General features: G+C 38.3%; 1 protein-coding gene across 11 annotated transcripts in view; it reads right to left on the bottom strand.

Moving 5' to 3' along the window:
• TENM3 (teneurin transmembrane protein 3) overlaps nt 1-18,907 on the bottom strand; it is a 604,956-nt gene that overhangs the window by 160,578 nt on the left and 425,471 nt on the right. For all 11 annotated transcript variants that reach the window (XM_072775885.1, XM_072775884.1, XM_072775886.1 and 8 more), the window contains one exon: nt 386-624. In XM_072775885.1, coding sequence (XP_072631986.1) covers nt 386-624 — 239 coding nt within the window. The remainder of the gene's footprint in view (nt 1-385; nt 625-18,907) is intronic.

The following is an 18,907-nucleotide window of genomic DNA, read 5'->3' as shown; positions in this document are numbered from 1 at the left end:
CAAGTAGCAGAGAGCTCCCCATCGACGATGCATCAAAGGGGACTCCTAAGCAGTGTCCCTTCCTGCAAGTGCTTGAATGATTCTGTGTACACGAGATGTCACAGACTTACCCATGTTTCAAGAGGGATACGTCAAACACAAGTTCACACCCTAGTCTGTGCCCAACTGTCAACTTTATTCTTTCTGCAAAGACAGCTTTTCTATTTATCTGCAGTTGCCAAAGATTACTTGAGATACTCCGTGATTTTTAAGGTACTAATTGATCTTCTCTCTGGAAGATGAACCTCGTGATATACTTCTTGGCCACAAAGATAGAGGAGACCAACATGATGACAATATAACATCCTGATGGAGAGACAAAGTAATTGTAAAAATTTGTCCTTACCTATAAAATATGATAGGAGTATTGCCAGGAGCACGGAGACCCCTACAGCACACAGGGCAGTGCATTTCCAGCTACAGTACTTTGAAGACTTCTTGAATTTAAAAGCACTTCTTGATAGGGTGTTTCTAGGTAGTGGCCGAGTAGGCGGCGAGTAAACAGAGCCAGATGCCATCGTGTAACCTGGGGTTGCAGTGCTGAACAGTGGCGTTGTCCCTGTTCCTGTTTTGAATAGGAAATGCCTGCAGAACAAGAGAATATCGCCATGAGATGCGAATATGCTCACATGTGGGAGACAGACTCAGCTATACATTAGCTCTTCCCTCTCTTCTCTTTGTCTCTCTCCATCCCCCATGACCTTATGTAATTAAAAAAATCAAGAATTAAGGAAATATTTTAACCAACTCATAATGGTGACTCTGATGATCGAACTGATTTGTAATGGATATACCTGTAATGGATACAGAAACTGATTTGTAACACAGATTCAAGTAGATATCTTGAGACACTATGAAGTTATTCTAATCACACCATTTCCCACACAAAACCATTCTGGAACTCCCTTGTATGAATTACATTAAGAGCATATTCACATTCCACTTAAGAAAACGAATCGCCTTACTTTACAGCCACACGTGTATTTACCGCTGTGTGAGACTACGTCCTCATATGCACACAAGTATGCATGACCACACTGAGGTTCTGCAGGATGATTTATTTTCTGGAAGTCCACAGAAACATTCTAACCCCAGCCTGCTCTCCCACTAACAAGCACTAGCAAGCTTGGCCACAGGCAGCTGGTCAGGTCTCAAGGGATGCAAAGTAGTTTTATTTTTAGCCTATGTCAAACATAACCAGGGGAAAAGGGAAGAAAGAGGAAGGAATCACAGAACACTTCTAAAATCAAACTAAATAAATGAGGAGGTCCGTGAAGCAGGTTTTTTTTTTTTTGTGAAGCAGGTTTGAGATCAAATAGAGAGTGTCTAACAACTGAGCTGGATGGCAGTGGAGAGAACCGCCTCTAAAAGTTGTAGATTCTCTTACTTTGAAAATGTGTAAGCAGAAATGAAATGACCACAGGACAAGAGTGCTGTGTAAGAAATTCTTCAGGAAAGATGACTAGTTTAAGATTCCTATTAACAACAAAAGTTCCCCAATTAAAAGAAAAGCACCACATTTTTCGTGCTTTATATTTCATATTATACCAGTAATTTATTGTGAGTTCACTTTATGTCCTAATAAATTTTCCCTAATACCAGGTCCAGTGAGGTCAACAGACTATGTTCTCTCTTGCATATACAGGAGGTTATGGGTATTTTGGAATATTCCACCACGATACAAACACAGTTTTTGTGAAAGATGACTGGAGATAGTACACAGCTGAATATTTTAACTTTTAGTACTGATGTACTTATTTTAATGTATCACAAAAAAATTAAATATATCAAATAAGTTAAGGGGTTAAAAGGACAGAACTTGGAAGCTAGACAAGACTCCTGAGGTTCAAACCCCACTTCACTGCTTACCAGGTCTGTGTCCTTGGGCAAGTTACTTTATCTTTTTGTGTTTTGGTTTCTTAATCTGCAAAATAGGGGCACTAATAGTATCTGCCCTTCAGGGGTTGCTACGAGGCCCTTAAAGGAGTTAATATATACTGTGAAGTGCTTGGAATATAGTAAGCACAACAGAAGTGTTGTATAAATATAGGAGGAATCAAACTCATGATCTTATGTACATTACTGCTTATGGATATTATCGCAAAGGCTAGTCAGTGTTTAAGTTACAAAGAATCCATTTCCAAAAAACTGCTAAGTGACTATTCACGTAGCTGGTTTGGAGATATGGCAAAAGTCATGAAAGTTTGCTTAAGATGGTATAGTGTTAGGTACAATGGCAAGAATTCTGGAGTAGAAATTAGATCTGAGTTTAAGTTCCTGGTTGATCATTTCCTAGATACGTGATCCTACGAAGCCTCTGTTTTGTTGTTTTTCATCTGTAAAATGGAGCTAATGATGTACTTATCTCACAGGGTTATAAGCCAGTTAATGTATGTAAAAATGCTTTTCAGGGCGCCTGAGTGGCTCAGTTGGTTAAGCATCTGCCTTCAGCTCAGGTCATGATCCCGGGGTCCTTGGGATCGAGGCCCTTGTGGGGCTCCCTGCTTAGCGGGGAGCCTGCTTCTCCCTCTGCCTGCCACTCCCCCTGCCTGTGCTCTCTCTCTGTCAAATAAATAAATAAAGTCCTTAAAAACAGTAAAAATGCTCTGTCAACCACAAAATTAGAACAGATGTAAATGATAAATTGTTACTTCTTCTATAGATTACACTAGTAAGTATATTGTGAATCCATTTTTCCCCATGGAGGCACTTTATAAGGCAAGTTTATAGCCGGAGTTAAATCTTATGTTGGAAACAATATTTTTTGAATCTCCTACCATATTCTTATTCAGCATGGTTATTAAGAATGTGGGCTCTGGAAAACTTCACCTATAATGAGCTGAATGGTGTTTGGTGAATGACTCAAGTTTTCTGCATCTTGGTTTTATCATCTGTAAAATGGGAATGTGAATAGTAGCTCCTGTGCAGACATTTTATGAGCATTAAGTGAAGCAACACACATGTTGTGTTTTTATTAGTATCTCACACAGGGTAAGGGCTCAATAAGCATCAGCTGTTTGTCTTCCCAAAGTCCCAATTGGAACCTGCATTCCAAAAGACCAAAAATCATCATTTGAAGACTTTAAATCCCAATTCAAAATTAACACCCTCTAAAATCAATGTTTACAAAATTAATTCCCCACTTTGCAAATCTGATATTGCCAGTTTGACACGCCAGCAAGCACTCTGGATAAGGAGATGGACTGTAGCCAGGCAGGAACCTGATCATTTAGACAAGCAATCTCTTTGTGTGAAAGACCAAATACTAAACAGTTTAGCTTTTCTGGCCATACTAGCTCATGATAGCAGCCACAGATAATACATAAAGGACTGTGTGTGGCTGTATTCAAATAAAACTTCATTTATGGACACTGAAATTTTAATTTCATATAATTTTCCCATGCATGTCATGAAGTTTTTTCCCCCAGACACTGAAAGGTGTAAAAAACATTCCTGGCTTGTGATCGCTATAAAAACAGGTGTCAGGTAAGATCAGACCTGTCAGCTGTGGTTGGTCTCCTGGTCTGAGTTCGTACTTTTTTTTAGCATTATATGTGACGAGTGTGCAAGATGTTCAGCAGCCCAAAGGGACAGACTATTTCCTCAACGCCATGGAAAGGATTAAAAAAAGCAGTCCAAAGGATGCACATTCAGTGCTCTTGGAGAAGGTGATGGACAGTTACACGCAACCGGACACGAACTGGTTACTCTCCATTGTCCCATCATGCGTACTTCCTTCAGAGCGCTTCTTACAATCAGTTCTTGTTCATTGGTTTGTATAGAGGATTAAAATTGTAAAATCCTATTTAAAGTGTGTTTTTCCTCCTGAAATTCTACCCCCCTTGGGCTGTCTTTGCTCTACTTCGCCTCTCTCAATTCCAGCGGCTGCTTCACTGCAATTGCCTCCAGGAGAGATGAGACAAAATGAGCAGCAGAAATAGCCCAAATCTCTTGCTGGTTTCCTACAGTCCCATCCACTGGGGGACAGTCACAATGTTTGGGTAAAAGATGGTGTGAGATGAAAGGGGTTTCCCTCCAGATTTGGAGGAAATCTGCAGGCAGGGAGCTGATAGGCCAGAGGCCTCAAATGGGCCCAGTGAGAGACACCTGCCCTCTGCTTCAGAGGCAGCATCCTGGGGAGGTGGCATGGCTCCAGAGAGGGATGAGGCTCTCTCTGCTACTCCCATGCCACCCGTGATGGTCTAGAAATAGCAGAGAGCGCTACCTGATGATACTATGAACAGAAACAACAACCTTCGAAGAGCAACAGTATGTCGGCCCACGGCCAAAGGCAGGTTCCATTCCCTTGTCTTAGGCTCGGGTAACATGAAGAACCTCTGGGGAAAAGCAGACATAGGGAGGATTCGAGCTATACCCAAAATGTGTGAAAGATACAGAATTTTAGAGATGAAAGGTTCACCCCAAAAACGAGGAGAGATGGATGAGGGCAGCAGATTCGCTGCATCTCAGGACACAGGCCCGGCCCCTGACCTCCCTGGTGCTGGGGAAGCAGAGACGACAGAGTGAATCAGCAGGACGTAACAGCAGTAGCAACCTGTATTTAAATCTCAAGGCAGAGGCCTGAGGAGGTATCAGGATCCCGAACAGCAAACGGAGGCATGGAGTGCATAAGGGTCTCTGTGGAGAGACCCTTCCTGAAATTTCTGTGCCTCAGCATTATATGTAAGAAGCAGAATTACTTCTATGGCTTCAAGAGTAGCTCGGAAATAGCAGAGTGTACCATTGGACCTGAAGCGCCCACTCAGGTAGGAACGAAAGCTGTGTCAGCAATAACCTGGCCATCAACAATGAAGGGCGAGACAGCATGAAAACTCAAAGTTCAGGTGGAGAAGACTCAAACATGAGGATGCTTCCTGCTATGCCCACAGGACCGTGTAAGAAGGCAGGGGCAGGACGGGGAGAGGCTTGAGTCGTCTGTGTAAAGTTTTTAGGTATGAGAGCTTTAAATAACAGAGAGACAGATATATATTTAAAAAGTTGTTTATCTAGTATACTAAGGTGATGACTAAGAAATATACATCCACAGCACTAATCTGTTGTTGGTCTTTTCCCATTAGGATGTAAGCTCCATGAAATCTTATTCACCTGTGCGTTTTCCGAACTTAAAAAACTCCTGGCACATAGTAGTTGCTCAATAAATACTGTAAAACAAATAGAATGGTGAGCCCTGTGCTGATGGGGGAAGGGAGTCTCAGAGAAATCAGGTACCTTGGCCAAAGACCTACAGCTATCGATTAATAATAAAATAAAAGTTGAAAATTACAGGGACCAAAATAAAAACCATCCCTGGAAAATGTGTCACCGCTTTATCCAAAAAGCAGGCTGGGTCGTTTCAAATGGGAAATGGGACTTGAACCAGCACCTGTGTGATCCTAAAGATTCTGATTGTAGCCCCAACACTGAAAACATGGATCTACCATGGGCAAAATAATGAGCTAGACACCTGCCAATCTCGAATCAGGCATCTCACTTTCAATTTCCACAAGTCGAAGAGTTTCCAATGTGATGTCCATCTGCTTTGGTGACCCCAGCAAAGAACTCTTTCATTGTTATGAAATGATTATTTTTCTCAAAGCAAAATGCAACTTTGAAATAGTGTTGAAAACACAGATGTAATATTCAGAAATACTCTATTCATCAATATTAGTGGAACTGGAGACCTCTTTACTTGGAGAGTTTCTAACTTACTTAATACGTATATTTAATTTTGTTGCTGTAAGAGGAAATAGAATTTAAGTTGTATTGTTTTGGCCACTGACTTTATTAAGTTTTTAAAATATTTTATTTATTTATTCATGAGAGACATGCAGAGAGAGGCAGAGACACAGGCAGAGGGAGAAGCTCCCTACAGGGAGCCCGATGTGGGACTCGATCCCAGGACCCCGGGATCATGCCCTGAGCCAAAGGCAGATGCTCAACCTCTGAGCCACCCAGGCGTCCCTGGCCACTGACTTTATAACTTAGAAGTACACTTCCCCTTCCTCTGTCTAAATGACTATCCATATCAAATTAGTGCTCTGGAGACGCTATATATGTAAAATACATACAGAGTCATAAAACACTGAAAGAGAAGCCAAATCACCAGTGCGCTACATTTAAAAATCATTGGTCTTTGGGGCCCTTGGGTAGCTCAGTCGGTTAAGCATCTGACCATTGGTTTTGGTTCAGGTCACCATCGTAGGGTTGTGGGATTAAGTCCTGTGCTGGGCTCTGCACTGGGTGTGGAGTCTGCCTAAGATTCTCTGTCACCCTCTCTCCCTCTGCCCTCCTCCTCTCTCACACTCTCTCTAAAAAAATCAAATCAGATCCAATGAAATCAAATCAAATCACTGGTCTTCAATCATTTTAGATGGCTTTCTAGTATGTAAGCACAGAAAGGAGTTGTAAAGACTGTTTAAACGATGTATTTTGAAGCTGTTTACCAACAAATGATGTCATCGTGTGAGGACGATCCCTTTGGGTAGTAACATGAGGCCTCCAAGTAGGTATGTAAAAGCACACACGGAAAATCTTCTTGCCCACTAACTAGCCTAGCAGAAGAGGTCTTTGTCAACCTATTTTGTATAATGTGGAGCGTGGGGTTTCAGAGTTAGTAAAAAATCCAATCTCTAGGTTCAGATAAGATGCCTTCCTTCCAAAGTCGACAATGTCTTTTCCACTGCAACACAAAATATAAAACACTGACAAGAGTGCATTGGGACTAATGATCTCGAAGGCCCAGAACCATCTTTGTACCTGTTTGAAGGTCCAACACAACACCCAGTTTATGTGTAGACTCCCCTGCGATCAAATGAAGCCACAGGTCACCGGGCATCGCAGTGCAGCCGTACGAAAAGTACACTACGAGCTTTCTTGCGAGAGAATTCATTTTGCCATCGAATTCTCCACGAGGCACACGTTCTGAGCATCACTGCAGTCTCTTCCTCTCCGTGACTCTCTGCCGGGGCATCCAGCCTTGGGAAGATGCTTCTCACGTCTCAAAAAAAATTCTGCAAAAATTACTATCAAAAAACACACGGTTTTGACCCGGCATCCACATGAGGTTTGGAGAATAAAGGGAGAAATTTTCTTTACTTCTCAGGCCATATTTGGGAGTGAAAAAAGCAAATCCTGCGAGAATTTTCCCCATTGTATTCGGCAATAAAGCAGCAGCAGCAGCTTCCTTTGTAACACGGAGCACCCGGGCGCAGGCTGATTTTGTTCTGATGTTTCTAATGATGCCCTGCGTGACGCCTGCATCCAGTTCCTCAGCTATCTGTGCCACCGCTGCCACTCTGGTGATGAACTAGAGAGGCGCCCTTGAAGAGAGACTATCAGAGACTGAGATGAGGAAAATCAATTTCAAAGCCCCAAAGACGGCTGGTGCAGGAGGTCACCGAACACTAACAGTTGCTTTGTGGCTTTGCAATCTTGAGGGGGATTCTATTTAACAACAACAACAAGCAGACAAGAGCCGGGGAACTGCACGGCATTATTCGCCGGGTAGCGTCTCTAACAGGAATGGAAAAACAACTCCTCCGGATTAGGCACCATGAATAAACTGTTCCTTCCTCTGCTGCGAGTTGAAAGAGCGGTTTCTCTTTGTGGATCTGCCTCCAGAACCAGCCTTTTCGTTTCATCTTCCGCCGTGCATCCAGGCTTCTGTTTCTCACCGATCCTCTGCTGGGTCTTTTCCATGGGTCATGTCACAAATTTCAAATTAGTAGGGACCAGGACTGAATCCCCTCATCTTCCCTGCTCTCCTCCTTCAGGCCTGTGGGTCACCGCTAGGGGCTCTATCCTGTAGGTCTCTCTGAAGGACTCGGGGGTAATTTTCAATGATTATTCTAGCCTGCCTGTTCTGTCCCCCCACCCCTACCCCCCCCCAAGTATCCACCCTGCCAGGGAACCCTGCATTCTGTCCTTTATGGCTGGCCTGCCTGTCCTCCTTCCTTCTCTCCTTCCCTCCCCTCCCCTTCCTGTCTGTCCATTTTGCTGGGGTTGAAAAGTTCTTCTGAGTTCTTCAACTTCAACTCTCTCTTTTGAACCTGTCTGGCAGAGGCAAAGGAGAGGCAGTAGTAACATCTTCATTTCAAATTTTCTACTCTCATCAAATGTCGTGTTTTCAATACTAGACCTGCACAGGATGCCGGACGACTTCTATGCATCCAGCCGTCACTCCTACCTACCCTTCTCTCAGGCCGCCTACACCTGCTTCATACCGTTTGCTGGCTTCCTTACTCCATCTCTTAGCAGGGATGCTTTGCTCCTTAGAAACTCTGCACTTTTGATTGATTTTGTCTTTCAAAATAATAAACCACAAAACTTACTACCATAAGATTCTTAATGGTAAATTAATCAGATTTTTTTTAAAGAATTCATTTATTTATTCATGAGAGACACAAAGAGGCAGAGACATAGGCAGAGGAAGAAGCAGCATAAGCATGGGGAGCCCGGTGTGGGACCGGATCCCAGGACCCCCAGGATCATGACCTGAGCCAAAGGCAGATGCTCAACCGCTGAGCCACCCAAGCATCCCACTAATCAGATTTTATTTTATTATTTTTTTAAATCAGATTTTAAAAGTAAATTTAAACGTGCTTTTGTATATTACATTACATCAGCATATCAATGCTCATTTGAAAAGATCCTGACTTCAAGTATAAAATTAAATAAGTTATAATATATAATCAAATCATAAACTTATAAGAGTCACTAGGAAACAAATGGGCTCATACTAGTCTTTTGTTCGGGAGGTTAATATAATCATGTTATTCCTCTAATATCAAAAGCATGGTTTCATAAGTTGCAAATTACAGGGACCAAAATGAAAAGCATCCTTGGAAAACATACAGTGTTACTCCAAGTGGTTTGAATCCTTTCCTCAATGGGACATTCAGACAGAAAGTAAGAGTCAAAAACAAAGTGAGCAGCCACTGAATGAAATTTTAATGAGATCCACTTCATAGCTGGTTGTCTTCGTACAAAAGAGGTTTCTTTCTTTACTGTTTCATACAGTGTTAAAAACCTTTTCAGGTAGTACCCAAGAAAGCAAATGACTAAAAAAAGTGTCACGGTGTTCAGTTCTGTCTCTAAAGCACAGCTGAAATGTTTATTAGTGATGTACAAACACCTGGAATACTATCTGCTTTGTATATAATCTACTATATCTTATGGGGAGAAAGATGCTACCGCTCAGGAGATGGTAATGCTTTCTTGCTTGTCTTATTTTTTTTTAAGATTTTATTTATTTATTTATGCATGAGAGACACAGGGAGAGAGGCAGAGACACAGGCAGAGGGAGAAGCAGGCTCCCTGTGGGGAGCACGATGTGGGACTCGATCCCAGGAGCCCAGGATCACGCCCTGGGCCAAAGGCAGACGCTCAACCACTGAGCTACCCAGATGCCCCTTGTCTTATATTCTTTGTTGAACAAAGAGAGTAATCTCTTTCAAACTTAATGTGAACTGCTTAAATAAACCGTCTTAATGTTCTGTTTTCTACTTCTGTTTCTAGGCAAATCATTAAAACTTTTACCTAGAACACAGATTGCTTACTTCCAATTAGATGCTCTGATTTCAAAGACAGTTGCCACTGAGAAGGACTGACTATATTTGGTCACATTTACCACCTTTTCAGAATCCAAAGTTCTCACTTAAGAGCTGAGGGAATTTTAAGGTATAGGTTCCTTTTCCTTCAGGCAAAAATATAACTTTCTGGATTTAAGAGGCTTTATTAAAGGTCTCACAAGATTTCCTCAACATCAAACGACTCTTCCAAAATGACATTTTCAGATCTAAAGCAAATGAATCCCACACTTATGGATTAAATTTACCTGGAAATATATGAAGGCTAAAATTAACTACTGAGTTCAAATTAGTTTTAGTCACTTGATGCCAAAACAATGGGCGGGTTGCCTAGAATTCATTTTAAGATAAAATACTTTGTAAAAAACTATCAAAATATACAAAATTTAATTATTGTGTCTTATCTTCCTTCCATATTGTTCATTACCACTTATTCAACTGCTTATAGTCTATTATTGAGAATATATTGATTAAATACTACAGGAATTAAAACAGCCTCTATCTATCTATCTATCTATCTATCTATCTATCTATCTATCTATCTACCTACCTATCTTTGTCAGTATATATTTGAAACACATGATATACCTGAACGATGATAGTAACTATCCAAGCACTCTGAAAACTTAAAAAAATCTACAATTCATTATCTCTGTCTTTAGAATTTTCACTACCAGATTTTGAATTTTAAGTTTGAAAGCCAACTGGATAATCTGTTAAATGTATATTTAGCGTTGTATTTATAACTAATTAAAAGGCCAAAAAAGTGGTTTACTTAAATGATGTGCTTTAGATAATTAAGCAGTGAAATAAAAAAAATTAATGCAGTGAAACCCAAAATTTCTGGCAGCTATGAAACAGAAAACTCAAGAAAGCAAATGCCTATATAGAAAAATCACCTGTTCTTATTCAAGGCTGGGTTCCTGCTTGTTTTTCTGATCTCTTAGCAACTGATTCTCAAAGGCAGCCCAAGGCATCTAGCACAGTTACTTACTGTGTCTCGATACCTAGCTATTTGGAGAGAAATCTCCACCAGTTGAGGATGCTGGCCCTCGGAAGCTCTGTAAGATTCCTGAACCCAGAGATGGCACAGGCTGCTGTGAATGTCAGGGAGAAGCCCACCCACACTAGCACCTGAGTAAGGCATATTGGTTTTTTAGCTTCAGTTTCACTCAAGACTCTCATCAAGATTCTGCAGCAAATCAGAAAGTCATGCAAAAGATTCCTGCTTAGAAAGTCAAGACTGGTAGCTCACACCAAGCGGTCAACTGAGAACGAATGGAATTTTTACAATATGAGGCTCAGTCCGTCTGACCCCAGAAGCAAATGGCTTGAACATTTTTGAACTCTTGATTTTTTTTTTTTTTTACTTCTAACACCCCTCTATATTGTATTTCTCTTTCAAATTCATCTAAGTGTTAAGAAATCAGGCTCTTGGTGCCTTCTCATCCCATTGCTACTTTTAAGTATCTATCACGTTTATTGGACTTTATCTCTAAATGAGATGCCAATATCTGTTCTCTTTGGGTTCTTTGTTTCCTCTGCTATCTATATTTCCATGTATCTATAAGACATTCATCAACATACTATCTTATTTCACAAGTACCTTCTTTGGGGGGTTCTCTTTCTGTCTCTCTTCAAACTTAATACTTGGATTTGTGAGCTATGGAGAAGTCTAATAATTCCCCGTATTTACAGCTTCCCAAAATGTTCCTACTGTCTTCATATAGATAATGCTATTTCCCTACCCTTAACCTTTCTGGCTGGAATAGTTCTTAAACATTCTTTTTTCCTCTACAGTCTTGGCTTCAATTTACTACCTGTATTAAAATTTATAGGGAAAAAAGCTACCTCTCATCCTTCTCTTTATCTGTTAGCAGAGACTTCTGGAAACCTCAGTCATAAATATTTTGAAGGCACTGTGCACACGCACACGTACACACATAAATATAACCTCTTTACCCCTTTACACATCTAGTATATTGAGGAGAAGGGAAAAAAATAAAAATATTTTCTGCATATGCATATTTATGCATAAATATTTCTTCACTTTCTCCTTCTTTGAAGCTCCTGAGGACAGTAGTGATAACCAGGGCCGTGTTTCTAGCACTGGCCACAATGAATGCACCACCACACCCTGACCAAGGCTGTAGCTGTGGCAGCTTCAGATCTATAAGACAACAGGATGAAAAAAAAAAGTCCTCTTCAGAGGGAGCAGAATTCTAGCATATTTGAAAAAAACAAAACAAAACCATACTGAATCCTCATTATTACAGTTTAAGTGTTTTCTCTCAGTCTTTTGATATATTTTTAACAAGATCTTATTTATTTGAGAGAGAGAGAGAGAGAGAGAGAGCGCGCACAAGCAGGGAAGAAGCAGAGGGAGAGGGAGAAGCAGACTCCCCGCTGAGCAGGGAGCCTGACATAGGCTCGATCCCAGGACCCTGAAGTCACAACTCCAGCCAAAGGCAGACACTTAACCCACTGAGCCACCCAGGCACCCTTCTGTCTTTCGATACTATTTTCAAACATGCTTTCAAGGGTGGGAGCAGGAGAACTGAGGAGAGTACTTACCCAGATTGAGGAAAGTAAAAAGTACTTAGAAGACTAGGTTTTAATTAACTTCAATAACCACTGTGGTAGCAGGAGTACTTGACAAAAGCTATAACTAAAAATAAAAACTAGCAAATGGGATCTAAAAGCTGAAGAGGCTTGCCTTAAGGATTGATATAAAGGGAAACAATTAAGAAATAAAATTTACCTAGAGTGAGCCAAGAACGGACTGAACTTCAGTATTTTTCTTTTTGCATTTTGATAATTTAATCTCTGATAATTCTGAAATAGAGTCCAAGAACAGGTATGTGCATGTGCCTATGTGTAACATGTGTGTAAACTTCCAAGAATTGGCCAGGGCTGGTTCAAAATGGATTAATTATTTTGCTCTAATATAAAGGTACTATTACTATAAACTTAATTGAAAATGTTTTCTGGTAAGTAATATACTATGCATCCCTGAATTGTAAGGAGAAAATGTTTTCTAAGTCCTACTAATTAAAATGCCTCTTCTTTTATTACCTCTAAATTAATTATGGTATGGCATTTTAAAGAAAAATATTTTAAATAAGGAAAATTAAACACCCCCCAAGTGAGTAATCAACATTAGAATATAAATTATATATTTTGATGTGAAAACAAAAGGACAAATCTGTAATGATTCTAGCTGTGACACAGTGAGTTAGACTGATAAACTACTTCTTCATGCTGATAGCATGTTGTGGTCTCAAATCTATTATACTTTTGAATTGATGTGCTATTATCTTTGGACAACTTTCACACCAGGAGGTGATCCCAGCAAGAAAAATGTCTTAAATGAAAAGCTTATAAACAAGATACATTTCACTGCTGTTACCTGAATTAATATGAGCTATTAGTGGTTACACAAAAAAGTGGTTTGAGACAAAAACTGTTTTTCATATTTTACCAAAAAATTCTGCAATATGAGTGTATGAATGATATACATTTTAGCAATTGCCACTGTATCAATTTGTCATTATACTGAATATACAAACATGTTCATGGTAAGTACAGCTTTGATCTCTGAAAACTGGGAAGAAAAATTCTAGAGTATTAAGGTGATTTGGGGGAAATATATTTTTTTACTGAATTTATATTTATTTTTCAGTATTGTGAAACTTACATAAAATTCAAGTATAACCATAGCTGTATAAAAATACTTAGTGTTATAATAGGAAACAACATATTTTAATTATGACTTATTTAAATATAGACACATCAATTACCAAGCACAAAATCATGTTACAGAGTTTGGGAGGGCTGGGAACTGAACAACAGGTTAAATATGCAGATTTCTTTTTGTTTTTGTTTTTCCCTTTTATCATTACCAAGAAGGCAAAAATCGCTTAACAGTCTTTGTTTCAAATTTTAGTTATTATAATGGTGTGGCCATAGCATCAAATGCAGAAATCTATATAGATTTCTATAGATACTTTCCTACATGTTTTAAGGTTATCAATTACACCTACCATTGGCAATCACAAACTAAATCTATTAAAATTAAAATGGGAATGAAAAATAACGTCTTAAAATTCCTATGTGCTATTTGAACAAGATTTTAATTATTAATTCATTTAATTATTGATGGCCATCTATGCTTAAAAATGTTCAGAGTTTCTAAAGAAGTTTGAGAAGGAAGTATGATCTAGATAAAGAGAAGAATTTCAAGTGTCGATGTAAGTTTATGAAGAATAAAAGAATTTCGGGGTACAAGAGATGTTGAAGGTATCCTAGTCAATCACGTATGTACTAGAGAACCACAATTATTTAACAAAACATAACATAAAGCAATCAGTCCAAAGAGAAGAAAGTGTTTTAAATAAACCTTAGCGAACACCGATTTACTATGTATAAGGAAAATATTTACTTTTAATATTTACTTTTAATTTTCACAAAATCCCCACTGTGTGTGTATATGTAGTAAAACTTATTTTTTTAAAAAGATTTTATTTATTTATTCATGAGAGACACACACAGAGAGGCAGAGACACAGGCAGAGGGAGAAGCAGGCTTTCTGCGGGGTGTCAGATGCAGGACTTAATCCCAGGACCCCAGGATCACAACCTGAGCCGAAGATGGATGCTCAACCACTGTGCCACTCAGATGTCCCTAAAATTTACTTTTTTAAGATGAGGAAAGTGAGCTTTAATTTGTCAAAGTTTATACAGAAGCAAAGGTAGGTCTTTTTGGCCCTAAAATTTCATTGGTCTTAGTCAGTTACAAAACATAGTAGTTTCTATGTGAGATATGTATCTTAACTCGTGTATAAAACAGATTTCAGTTTATACTTATCTCTTGTCTAAAGAATAAGAAAGATACTAAATTTTAATAATATGTAATACAGTGATGACAGTGGACTGTGCTTTTGGTCCTTTTGTGGGAAAATCAATAAATCTATGAGGTATCCTAGGGAGAAGGGTGAGCACACCAAGTAGAGGAGTTGACAGTAATGTTCTCACCTTTTAACTTCTGCTGCTGGTGTGTGATTAATTAAATACAAGACTCTTCACAATATTTTGGGATGAGTTGTAGAGTGATTCTGAAAATCTTTTTTAATCACATCAAGGTTAGCTAGCTAGCTCATGGCAAAGTACCCAAAAGAGTTACAAACCTTAAAAGGGAGCTAAATATATAAAGAGGAGAAGGGCCCAAATTTGCTGACCTTTTCTGGGATGACAAGTGGCTGTCAGTAGCATGGCTCCGAGAACATATTTTTGAAAAAATTATTAATCTGTCCCTTCAAGGTAAAGTAGTATCAAGAACAAATAAGAAAGTATTGCTTCTTTAAAGGAATTCATAGTTTAGACAGGATTTAAAAATAAACTCATATTTGGAAATAGTCCCATCAATATATTATTTTGTTGCCAAAAACAATGATTGCCACCTATTAACAATTTTTAATTTTCTAAATTGCCTAAAAGTCTGCAAAACATGGTATGTTCGTGAGTTTGGTCCTTGTTTATTTAAAGATGTGAAAATGTTAACAACTTCTAATTAGTTTGCTAGAACATCAGAGAAATTAGACAAATTTCAACAGATACTGTATGATCCCACTTGTGTAGAATCTAAAAATGTCAAACTCCTAGAATGAGAGAGCAGAATGGCGGCTGCCAGGGGCTAGGGAAATGTTTGTCAAAGGGTACAAACTTTTAGCTGTGTGATGAGTAAGTGCTGGTGATCTAATGTACAGCCAAGTGATTATAGTTGATAATATTGTACTGGATACCAGAAATTTGGTAAGAGAGTAGACCTTGAGTGCTCACACCACACACACACATAAGGATATCACAAAAGGATAATTATGTGAGGTGATAGATGTATTAATCATTTTATAAAATGTGTGCATATATATATATTTTTTTTAATGATTAGGTCAATACACCTTAAAAAATCAGACTGTACAATCTTAATGTATATAATTTTTATTTGTCAAAAGGAAGTTCATATAGTTGTTAGGGTCAAAAAAGGTTTACAGTATGATTAATATTTGATGTAGAATCATCTTATAGATGTATATTTTAAAAGTAACTTATTAAAACACACAAAATTAAGTGACAGATCCAAAAGGACTAAAAATTACTTAGAAATGATACTTACTTCATTTTGTCCTTTCAAATTTTAGATTTATATAGGTATGATAGCGTGTGTAAGATTAGTCGATTGCTACACCTGTGCAATTATGAATTCAATAAATACAACCTATATTTTGGGATTGAGTGCATCTATTTTCTTTTATAAGTAATCTAAAACAACTGGAGACACTACAAGAAGAGACGGAATAAATCTGGAATCTGAGATCTAGCTGTGAGCTGCCACTGCCCAGTCACGTGACTGTGAGCAGATTACTAAATCTCAATGGGTTCTAAAAGAAGGGTTCACATAATCTTCAAGATTGACTCTAGTTGTGAATTTGTCCTGGAATGTAGTCCATATATTTCTCAAAAGCAGTGACAACTTCTCTAGGCCCTCGGTAACAACCTTGAATTTCTCATGCTGGTACATTAGACGGCGTTCATAAATACCCGCTGAACAACTGAAAGCATTCAGGATTCATTTTTATGAACTATCACTACCCCACTACCATCTAAGATAATTTCCTCCCCACGGTATCACTGTTACTCTTTTCTAAAACAAACCTTGTCTTTGAAAATTTACTTCACAGTTGATCTCCCGTAGGAAGTCACCCCAATTAAGTAGGAAAAGTGCTCGTTATTCTCAATCAAAAAACACCTATCTCCAAAGTTGAAAAGGCAATCTAATTGTTCACAAAAATTAATCAACATGCCAATTCTTCTTAGTTATCATTGCTTTTGCTTTACCAAGCTTTCATTGCCTTCCAAGTTATTCTTCATCTGTCTAAGTATCAGTTATTTTTTTCTTAAATGTATAACCTAGGAAAAGAATAAAGAAAAGCTAAGAAACTACAGTGCCAGATACTTTGCAATGGCATTTCAATGAATCCTTGTAAAATCTTTGAAAGTTATCACCAAGCCCATTTTATGAAAAAAAAAAGAGAGAGATAAAAAATATGAGTCATCTTCCCAAGGTTACACAGCTAGTAGGATGTTAAGATTTTAACCCAGATTTGTCTTTCCCCAAACCAATGCCTTTTTCCACTCCACCATGAACAAAAAGCAGTGCTATCATATTAGCACAGGATGTGATTAGAACAAAATGTCTTCTGGTGGTAGTATTTCAAGTGGTTCACAATAGGAGGCAAGATGCTAAGAAATCATAGAGAGGGTCACAGTAGAATCAGAGGGGTTATCAAATAGAATTTATTAAGCTTAGCTGGTTAATTGCATGTCCAAGAATGTAATCTTATAGGCTAAGGAGAAAGTATTCTGAGAATAGTATAATAGAAAACCAACTTCACCTCCAATGTGAAGAAAAATACAAAAGGCAAAAGTATGTTCAGGGGAAAAATGAAGAAACGCAAGAAGTGAGAAGCAATTCTCTTTGACAGGGCGTTTGTAAATGGGTGATGTAAGCAGATGATGAAATTTTAGAGCAATACAGTTTTAAAACTGGACAGAAATAAATTCTAGGAAAAAGAAAAAGCCACCCTGTAGTGATGATGTTAGGCAGAGATCACACACACACACACACACACACACACACACACGTAAACACATAGCAGGATTGAAACACTTTCACAGGAAATATTAAAGGAAGAGTAAAAGGATTTTACAAAAACCTCACAAAACAGTTGCTGAGGAAGAGGAAGAGAGGTGCCTCAAAATGAATGGGTCATACTCAGGAAAAGGTAAGGATTAAATCACAGTCATTAGCTATGACCAGAGTAATGGCATGGATAACCTTATAATTTTATCATGTACAGAGAAATGACTGGAAATGTGTTAGAACTAATTAAGAATTCATTTTCCTAGGTACTATGGAAATTAAGGTTATCGTGTATGAATATTTTATACAGATTGCTGGTTATCTAAAACCAAACATTATCAGAGTATACAGTAATTGTAATTTGTTGGAATTATGCTTTCAAAAATCACGGCCTATAGCAAGTAATTAATGCATGCTTTCTTGGTGTTTTAATTGCTATTATAAAGAAATGGGTTCACCTCAATTAAACAAAATAACACGCCTACTCTATTGTACAGTATCTTCATCATGCTCAAAAGACACCTAAAGCTTTAAATACCTTAAGTAAAACTGAGGTCTAACTTCTGACTGATGTGGAGACAATGCACCTATCAAGGCTTGGACTGATTCATTCCAAACATTTACTACTATAGTTAATTAAATGTTTCAAGAATATGAATAGTTGCCTTTCATTATAATTTAAAGACTTGTTTTCCTTCTCAAGAATGAACTGAGCCGACTTGGGGTTCCTATCTGCAAAAATTCACCTTACTTCTTGTTGAATGACAGAAATAGTGAAAGAAGCAAGAGATTTTAATCTGATAAAATTGTGGCCTGTAGGCTTGACCTACCTACCACATGAAGACAAATTAGATGTAACCATTCCAGCTCAGACAAATACTTTTCTTGTTTATTGGAGAGAAGAGAGCTACTTGATGATAAATGATATTTATATTTATTTGACTATTAACTAATTAGGTTATCTTATCCTATGCAATGGCTGCTATTATTATTTGGGTGTATATAAAAAGCATTTATGGAGCACTTATCATTTGCCAGGTACTTCACCTACATTATTTCACTTTACGTCCCAACAGTCTTTTTTAATGAGTAGTATTATGGCATTGGAAATTGACCCAGGACTGAAATAATTTGTAGATGATTATATAGATCATTTAAATGATGGATCCTGGATGAAAAATCTGGCCTGACTACAAAGCACAGGCTCTACTTTTGATGTTACGCCGTGTTTGTATCTGGGCTTATGGATACAGTTGGACACTATTTTAACAGATTAGACCATGTCCCCTTTTCCTCTCTGCAAACAGATGGATTCTTAATTTTCTTTTTTCTTTGAGTCTTGCTTCCTTTGAAAATGTTGGTACAGGGGCACCTGGGTGGCACAGTTGGTTTAGCATTGGACCCTTGGTTTTGGCTCAGGTTGTAATCTTGGGATTACGAAATCAAGCCCCAAATTGGGCTCTGTGCTTAGTACAGTAGGCTTGAGTTCTTGTCTTCCTCTCTTTGTCCTCCTGCTCATGTTCTCTCTCTGAAATAAATAGATAAATCTTAAAAAAAAAAAAAAAAAAAAAGGAAAGAAAATT

The sequence above is a fragment of the Canis lupus genome, chromosome 15 (genome assembly GCF_048164855.1).
Source record: "Canis lupus baileyi chromosome 15, mCanLup2.hap1, whole genome shotgun sequence".
In the NCBI taxonomy this organism is placed as follows: Eukaryota; Metazoa; Chordata; class Mammalia; order Carnivora; family Canidae; genus Canis; species Canis lupus.
This window is presented reverse-complemented; position numbering and strand designations above follow the sequence as displayed.